The sequence below is a fragment of the Etheostoma spectabile genome, chromosome 20 (assembly GCF_008692095.1).
Source record: "Etheostoma spectabile isolate EspeVRDwgs_2016 chromosome 20, UIUC_Espe_1.0, whole genome shotgun sequence".
Classification (NCBI taxonomy): Eukaryota; Metazoa; Chordata; class Actinopteri; order Perciformes; family Percidae; genus Etheostoma; species Etheostoma spectabile.
Window position 1 is genome coordinate 1,597,072 of NC_045752.1, and position 9,371 is coordinate 1,606,442.

General features: G+C 41.2%; 1 protein-coding gene across 1 annotated transcript; it reads right to left on the reverse strand.

Annotated features, from left to right (window-relative positions):
* Positions 1-159: 159 nt before the first annotated feature.
* LOC116670543 (tudor domain-containing protein 6-like) lies at positions 160-9,286 on the reverse strand. Its single transcript, XM_032501117.1, has 3 exons — positions 9,146-9,286; positions 314-2,002; positions 160-197 (listed from the first exon to the last, which is right to left on the reverse strand). Exons 2-3 carry the CDS (start codon positions 1,974-1,976, stop codon positions 160-162), a joined length of 1,701 nt encoding a protein of 566 aa, XP_032357008.1. The 5' UTR covers positions 1,977-2,002; positions 9,146-9,286.
* Between the last annotated feature and the right edge of the window lie 85 nt (positions 9,287-9,371).

Consider the following 9,371-nt stretch of genomic DNA (forward strand, 5'->3'; position numbering starts at 1 on the left):
TACTGAGGAACTGCAATATCTGGATAATCCTCTGTGTTGAACATGGATTGTGACTTCAGCTCATTTCTTGCACATGTCCCATTGCTGCTGTGGACTTGTTTTTGTTTGGTTGTCTTTTCTAATACTGATCCATTTATGAGCTTTTGCATTAAACCGTCCTCATTTGGCACGCTGGCATGTTCTGAACTGTTGGAGATCTGGTGGAGAGTCGGAAGACTAGTCATCTCTTGTTTCATGCTATTAAGTCCAAGTGGATGATCTGTGCAATGTGGATGGCCATTTAGTGGGTAGCCATTTTCCATCCCTTTTTCACCAGAAGAAGTATGCACCTCAGAGGGGGAACTTGTTAAAGGATTCCCATTGCTCTGTATTAGAGGGCTTGGATGTTCCGAGCTTGAGAAATGGAGTTGATAACCATTATCCATCCCTTTGTCACCAGAAGAAGTTTGCACCTCAGAGGGGAAACTTGCTAAATGATTCCCAGTGCTCTGTATTAAAGGGCTTGGATGTTCTGAGCTTCTTTTGATTGGAGTATCGCCAGCTCCAGAAGTGGGTCCATCATCTGTTCTGCCATTGACTGCTCGGTTCTTGGTCCATAGCAAAGTTTCCTCCAGTAAACCATCAACATTTACAAGGACTTTGTTATGCAATTCCATGCCACGTTTGTCTCCAAGTGGACTGAAAAATATTGAGGGAATGGGTACATTTTGTACATTTGAATCTGGTTCCGTCTTGGAGGGTGAAATGGGTCCTGCCATGTCTATGAAACACCTGTTGATGCATGCAGCATTATGTGCATAAAGAATGACATTATAGACATCTTGACGTATACCGTTGTGGTAAAACTTTGCCACAAGGGTCTGGTTCAGGATCAGTGATTTTAAGTAATCAGTCTGATCTGTAGTCCACCCTGTGCCATTATCTTTTAGACCATCAAGAGAACAGGGATACGTCACAACTGGCATTTTCAGAAATCTTACATGCAGGGGTCTGATATTTCCAATTGGGACCAATTCACTTTTTCCTTCATCCACATGAAAGACTTCCACAGCATCATCGCTAGTCATTGTTTGCTTTAGTAATGAGCGATGCCATTTTCCGGTTATGCCTCTAGCGGCACATGGATCCCCGCAGGTCAAAAGCTGTGTCTCTCCCGAATCTGAATCTTCATAGTGCTGCTGGATCTGTTCTGATAATATCTTCACTGACTTGGAAAAAATTTGGAGTTTGCAAAAAATATGATATGGATCAGCTACCGCTGTCACGTTAACCGTTTCAAAATGATCAGTTAACAGTTCTGGGTAAAAATATAGGTCATTCTTCTGAAGTTGGCAACCAACATTCAGATTCTGTTGCTGCGTTACGTGGTCGGCCTCAAGACATTTCTGTACAAGACATTTAAACTCATCTACTGGCATTTTCTTTGCAACTCCAATCTTACACATGTGCTTGGAAATAGTTGGTATGTCAAGGAGAATGGTCCTGTGTGGCATCAGCACATGTTGAACCAGTCCCTTAAAGTTCTTGCCAGGCAGGGACTCCAAAAACGTTGTGGCTTTTTCAGGCCAGTTATTCCCAAGGGAGAGGACATTTGCGAGTATGCATGATTCAGTTTCAGGAGGAAGGAGAAAACTGTCATTATTGCCCCATGCTAAAGCTTCATTTGTGGCGATGTGAGGCTGTCCCTGGTCAATCAGAAAAACTTTGCAAGCTTCAGTTTGAATCGATACAATCCGAGCTCTGTGCCAGGTATCACTGATGCAAACCAGACAGTGATCACCTGGGTTTCCTTCTGGTCCGTAAAACTTCCTTTTAGGAGTCTGAATTTCATCTCTCATCTGATCATACGCACGCTTACTCCCATTATCCATGTTGATCCACAATTCCACAAGACCACAAGTGGAGTTTAGGTTTACCCTTGTGATGAGAACTGGTACTTTTGATCCTGGTGTTGGAAGGCCGGGAATTGAACACATTGTGAAGCTCAGGAGGTTAAATACACCTGCAGAAAAAAAAAAGAAATGTTGAAGAAATACAGTTTTTTTTTTAACCATTATTACGCCACCAACCTTTAGAATTTCCAGGACAGTTTGGTAACCATCTGTGCACTTAATCTGCTTAAATAATCATTTACCTGCATCACGTGTACCTAATAAACGGAGTGGAAATCAGCACCAAAAAGTTCTACTATCTCTTCAGAAATTAGACTTAGACTTCTCTTTATTGATCCTTTTGGGATGACTCCCACGAGGAAATTGAAAATTCCAGCAGCAGTTTTAGCAAGAAAAAAGAAATAAAAAATAGATAAGACAGTGTAAAGACAACAACAACAACAACATTCGTCAAATAAACAAAGAAAAGACAAAGAAAAGACGAAAAGAAAAGAATTATTATTAAAGTGTCAGTGTTGAGTCCAGTGTTAAAGTGATAAAGTGACCAGGTGGGAATTTAAGTCCAGGTGTGTATGTATGAATGCATGCATGCATGCATGCATGCATGTATGTATGTATGGCTGCACGATTATGGCCAAAATGATAATCACGATTATTTTGATCAAAATTTTGATCGCAATTATTCTCACGATTATTTGTTGATTTTAACCAAAACAAATTGTATTGTCACATAGGCTGTTTATAACTGCGAGAGGGAGTGTGATGGACGCTACTCACAGAGAGACGGCTGATCATTATGAACGGGTTCAGCATGGGTCGAACGGCGGATACACACGTCGTGTGTATGAAACGTCTGTATCTTCACTGCGCTGCATTTTTATGAACTATGATATTCTGGCCATGGGTCACATCTCTGGCCAGGTCCAGGTCCCGGTCTCGGTCCAGCAGCTGCGTCTCCCACGCTGTTATTCTACCAACTGAAGTTAGCTGCATTCAATAACTTCTGTTAAGTTGGCTGACTTGCGCAGGCTTAACTTGACGTGGAAGTATAAGCGGAGCGTTTGTTCCATGAAGTTATTTATTTCACATATGTGCACGGCTCTGTTCATCCGTCACTCTCCTGCATACAAGGGAATTCTACTCACATACATGGCATACACGCAGATATAAAAAGAAACGTAATACCTTACGTAAACGTAACACTGTAATACCTTGAATATAACAACCAACGCTATTACCATAATAAGAGCGTTTTCTAAAGATGATATTTAACACCCCCACTCGCTCTTATCTCACTGGGTTGTATAGAAACAAAACATAATGATGCTCCGTCATTATCTTAAAGCAATAAACACTCTTTGCACCCCTAAGTGCCAAACATGTTGTGTGAAAATCTTTTTAACTTTAGCTTAGTAGCTGGCTTTGTCAGAACATCAGCAATCATTTGCTCAGTAGGACAATACTCTAAAATAAACTTTCCATTATTCACATTTTCCCTGATGAAGTGATACTTAATATCAATGTGCTTGCATCTCTGTCTGTGAACTGGATTTTTGGCTAGTGCTATGGCACCTTGGTTGTCTTCATACACCTTTGTTTGCGCATATTGGTATGTGTCTATACCCCTGAGCAGTTGTTCTAAGTAGATGCATTCCTGTATAGCTGATGCTAAGGACATGTACTCAGCCTCACAAGTTGACAATGCTACTGTCGGTTGTTTTCTTGTTTTCCAGGATATCAAAGAGCTTCCTTCATTTAGACTGACACAATACCCTGATGTACTTCTTCTATCAGCTGTATCTGATGCCCAGTCAGCATCGCTGTAGGCCCTTAGACCTAGTTTTTCTGTGTCATTTCTCCTGAAGTATAACCCCTGCTCTGTTGTACCTTTGAGGTATCTGAACACATGTTTCACTGTGTTCCAGTGTTCTACTGTTGGTTCAGCGAAGTGCTGAGAGAGTTTACTGACCACAAAACTTATGTCTGGTCGGGTACATGTGGTTAAGTAAATTAAACTTCCTACAGCCTCCCTGTACTTTCTTGGCTCATCCATTTTTTCAGCATCTTCTGTGTATTCAAGTTTTGGTTCACATGGAGTTTCTCTAGACCTGCAATCCTGCATTCCAAATCGATCTGAATTTTTCTCACATATCTCTCCTGAGACATTTTGACTATACTCTGCTTGTTCAAAATCTATCCCCAGAAATGTCTCAGCTTTCCCATGTCTTTCATTTTGAACCTTCAGTAAGCATCCTCTTCACATTTTCATAACACTCATTATTAGTTGCTATGATAGATCATCAACCCATATTATTAGGATTACTTTCTCGTTTCGCTTTCTCTTGTATACACACAAGTATCAGCGGATTCTGTACAAATCATTCTCAATTAAACATGTATGCAACATAGCATTCCAATTTCTCCTGACTGTTTAGACCATAGAGAGATTTGTGTAACTTGCACACTAGTTTTTCATCTGTTGACTTTTTCTCATAACCCTCAGGTTGATCCATGTACATCTCACAATCAATTGGAGCATGCAAATAGGCTGTTTTGACGTCCATTTGGTGTAGGACAAGGTTTTCCTGCACTGCCTTTTGCATGACTACCCTCACACTTGTCATATCAGCTGTGGGTGAGAAAGTCTCCTCATAATCAGTGCCTGGTTTCTGACTGTAGCCTTTTGCTACAAATCTCGCTTTATATTTGTCAGATCCATCCATTTCTGTCTTAAGTGCATAAACCCATCTGCCCCCCACTGTCTGTTTGCCTGGTGGCAACTGAGTAAGGGTGAAAGTCTCATTTTCCTCCAGAGATCGAATCTCCTCTTCCATGGCATTCCTCCACTGCGTTGCTTTGGTTGATGCAATGGCGTCTTGGTAACTTTGAGGAACATCACACACTGCTCTGTAACAAGAGTCCATGCATGTGTGCAATTTTTCCTCTGTATCCTCTGTCTCAAAGTCCTTTAGATGAACTGGTTTCTTTTTAGTTCTCGGTGGGTTCTTTCTGATCACAGTCTCTGTGGCTTCACCTGGCTGTGTGTGCTCATTCTTTTCAGGTAAAGTATCAGTAGCACCACTTTGAACACCCTGACCTGGTACATTTTCATCAACAACATTCTCTTCACAGTTGTCAACCCTAGGATGTACATCCTCATATTCTATGTGTGACTCAGGTGTTTGGGTTTCCCTTTCTTTGGTTGTTTTAGTGGTAAATTTTACCAACCTGTGTTTTTGGACCTTCTCTGTGTCTGGATAGTAAACTAGATTGGCTGGGCTGTTCTTGTCATAGCCAATGAAAACACCTTGCTCACATCTAGAATCCAATTTGCCCTTCTCTTGCTTGTACTGGCATGGGGCCGGCTAAGTCAGTGTGGACTAGTTCTAAAGGTTTCTTTGCCTTCCTATCTGGCTCCTTGTTTCTTGTCTGAGTGAACTTTCCCTGTGTACACACCTCACATAACTGATCCAAACTAACTACACCTCCCTTAATCTCCATTCCCTTCACAACACCTTGCAACTTTTTCACATCTTCATAATTGCAATGACCCAATATTTCATGCCACGTCTGCATATCATGACACGCTTTACATTGATCAACATTCTTTTCAACAGTTGGCAAATAATACAAATTTTCACTTTCATGAATGTCAAACCTGCTACCATCTTGGGTGACCATGCGACTGTCCCCATTTTTGAAGGTTAATGTCGCTCCTCCGTGTGTTGCTCTTGCTGCCGAGAAGATGTTGAGTGGGTAAGATGGAATGTAGAGTGTATCTCGTAGGTGCGCTGTGTGTTGTCGTCCAGCGTTGTCTAAGAGATGTATCACCGCCGTTCCTCTCTGTTGCGCCATCCCACTGCACTTGCTTCCATCAGCTAATTCTACTGAGTGGGTCTCTGGCTTGAACGATCTGTCAAAATTCTCAAACTTGTCGATGTCGTTCACAATGTGGGAAGTTGCACCTGTGTCCACCATGATGCCTTTCATTTTCACGTTACCTGGTGGTCTTTCACCTTTGACGTACTTGGCCTTAAAGAGGTGGTCTTGGTCGCCATGTTGTTCATCTGCAACTTTTCTGACGCCATCTTGTTCCCCTTTTTTCTTACATAGTGATTCTGCATGCGTGTTGTTTTTGCAGTAATTACACCACACTTTTCTGAAACAGTTTCTTGCCCTTTGTCCCTTTATTCCACACTTGTAGCAAGTAATGTTGCATTTCTTTTCTGTTATTGTGTGGCTTGCTGTGGCCTCCGCCCTGTTTTGTATGCATCTTCATCACGTTATCTGTAGTAGGTTCAGTCGTTTTCATTTTCTCTGATTCTTCAAAGACCCGCAGTCGTCTTTTTAAAATCTGCAAACGTAACGTTATCTTCATTTTGCGTTACATGGACAGCTAGCGGCTTGAACGAGTCTGGTAATCCGCCTAGCATCATGGCTACAATTAGCCCGTCACTCATGGTCTCTCCTGCATCCCTTAATGCAGTAATAATGTTCTCCGCTCTTATTAAGTAGTCTGTAACAGTCTCATTGTCTGTCATGCGTAACTTTGTTAATGAAGTGTACATATTTATAATCCGCGGCTTGCTTTTTCCCGAATAATGTTCTTTAAGTATACTCAGGGCTTTCCTGCCATCATCAGCGGCTTCATGCCTAATTAGCGATAGGCTCTTATAGTCTATTAGCCTACCAGCTCAGCATAGCAGTCGGCATTTTTCGTCTGTCTTCAGCTAACTGATTTTCGTTTGCATCAGTGGGCTCTTTAAGATAGTGTCCTTTAACTTCAGAATGTGTAAGCAGCTCAGGAACCTCGTTTCCCAAAGGTCATATTTCTCCTCCGACCCGTCGAATAAAAGCTGCGGTGCTGGAACTCCTGTTGCTCGGTGGGCCATCTTGTCATCCCGCCGATTTCTAGCTTAGCTTTACTTCTGTTAGCTAGCTGCCGCGTAATACGTTGCGTTAAACCTCAAGCTCACTTATCTTCAACCTGGGCCATAACCTGACTGCGCAGGCTTAACTTGAGTGGAAGTATAAGCGGAGCGTTTGTTCCATGAAGTTATTTATTTCACATGTGCACGGCTCTGTTCATCCGTCACTCTCCTGCTACAAGGGAATTCTACTCACATACATGGCATACACGCAGATATAAAAAGAAACGTAATACCTTACGTAAACGTAACACCGTAATACCTTGAATATAACAACCAACGCTATTACCATAATAAGAGCGTTTTCTAAAGATGATATTTAACAACTTCTTCTGTGTTCTTCGCCGTGGCGGCCGCGATAGCAGAGTTACCCACAGAAACACTGGCACAAACACTGGTTTGCCCCTCATACTTAACAATATACAACTGTGTTAAAAAAATTTTTTTAACTGTAGACAAATATCAGAAGTGTGGACCGGCGGCCGCTGTGTGGCGGGGCACGGAGAGTAAGAGGAGAGAGAGTAGGACGAGAGAGCGTAGAAAGATCCAACACAGGCACGGCTTTGCAGACAAAATGGGTCTTGTAACGCAAAATTAAACCGTATCCATATAAACAGCATTGCAGCGGATGCGAGGACATTAGCGCCGGTGCGTCCTAGAGGAGCTAACAGCTAACAGACGCTACTAGCACCGACTAGCACTGCTCACTGCTGTTGTCTGAAAAACAACAGATGGGACAAAGTGTTGCGTTTACTGGTAAACTGGTAAACCTTGAGACTGACTAATTACCGACTGCTATCTGTTGAATTTTCCTCACGCTACTCTGTCCTCTGTGACTGTCTACATCTAGAAACATAGCTACGCGGTGCAGTGAACTACTCTGACTGGCTCATGAGCAGACGGCTTTACGGAGCGGTAGATTAGCTTTGCAAAAAACACGGAGCGTTCTATGAAATGACGCTTTATAAAAAATAATCGCTCATCACGCAAATTTGATCGTGGGAAGTCCAAATCGTGATCCCGATTAAAATTCGATTAATTGTGCAGCCCTATATGTATGTATGTGTGTATGTATGTATGCATGAATTGTCCTTCCTACCCTATTTCCTCCTCCCCCCTAGTGAGTAGTTGTATAGTCTGATGGCATGAGGGACAAAAGAAAGACATAGATAGACATTACGTTCAGCCCTCTGTTCAGAAGTGGTGAATTTACAGCTCACAGCAAGTTAATATGATATAGTGTCTACCTTTTGTTTGATATCCAGTGTTGACAAAACGCTTGTTTTATTGAGAGTCTTCAGAGTGATATTAAGCTGGGCTTTCATTGTGAAAGGTAGACACAGAAGAGCCAGTGCTGTGGAAAGGTTTGTTTTCCCTCAACTTTTGTTGTTGTTAACTTATACATAGTTTAACATCCATTGCTGTCCAAACTGCTCCAAATTCCAAACGTCAAGTTCATAGAGGATCAAGGAAACAAAGTGTGGAGTACATTGGATTAATGGTTATTGAAAGGTTTAAAAAATAAAATATTTTAAAAAAATAGACAGACGCACACGCACATACAGAGATTCCCTGTTTTATAGTTAGATTTAGAAGCAAGGTGCCTCATAAAACTTGTGTAGATGAACAATCTCAGCATTAAGTTACATCCAAGTGACAGTCACCTCTTGCAGTATTACAGATTTAAAGGTTAGTTTACATATCCCCATTTTTATTGAGAGTTGCATGTTGCATGCTCGCCAAAAAGGAATTACAGTGTTTACAATTCAAGATACAAAACCCTTAAATATATCAATCATTTGAAATTTTAGGTCATCTATGTGCATTAAATTAACATTTAATAAAAAAAATGGTGGTCACCAGGGTAATAATGATTAAATTAGGGGAAATGCAAGCTGGTTGATTCAGGCTTAGAAAGCCTTATTGAATATATAAATATGAGATGTAGCTAAGACAGTTTTTTCTACAATCAAACAGTTTTGAAAATTAAATCAGCCTACTTTAATCAAGAACACACCCGTGTTCAAATGCGTTGTAATTATCATCTAAAAGTTATTTTACAGCCTAATTCACTTTGATAATCCTAAAAATATACAGAGTTGCATGTCTGTGATTCTAAACTGGCTCCAACCATGCAAGGCAGTTGCAAATCGAGCTCCTCATGCAAAAATAATAATAAAAAAAACTTAATATCCCACTCTCTAAGCACACGCTTTACGTTGCTTTGTATTGTGTGCGTGTTAAACATAATACACTCAGCTCTGATCGCCCCCCATTTACTCATACCAACTTGTTACATCATTAAACATATCTCCATTGTCTCACCGTCGTGTTTGTTGCAGGCGACTCTTCATCATTGGGATTCATTGTCAGGAGGTGGGGGGCGGGCCCCACTCACGTGGGTTTTTAAAGGCTTCACATTTGTGGGTGATTAATAATGTCCCGATGAATATATGCACGATATTAAACTGACCCTTTTTATTAGTTTAAATGTGTTTATATAGATTAAATCATGAACCCTGGCAAATTAAACGTTTACATAGTGACACTT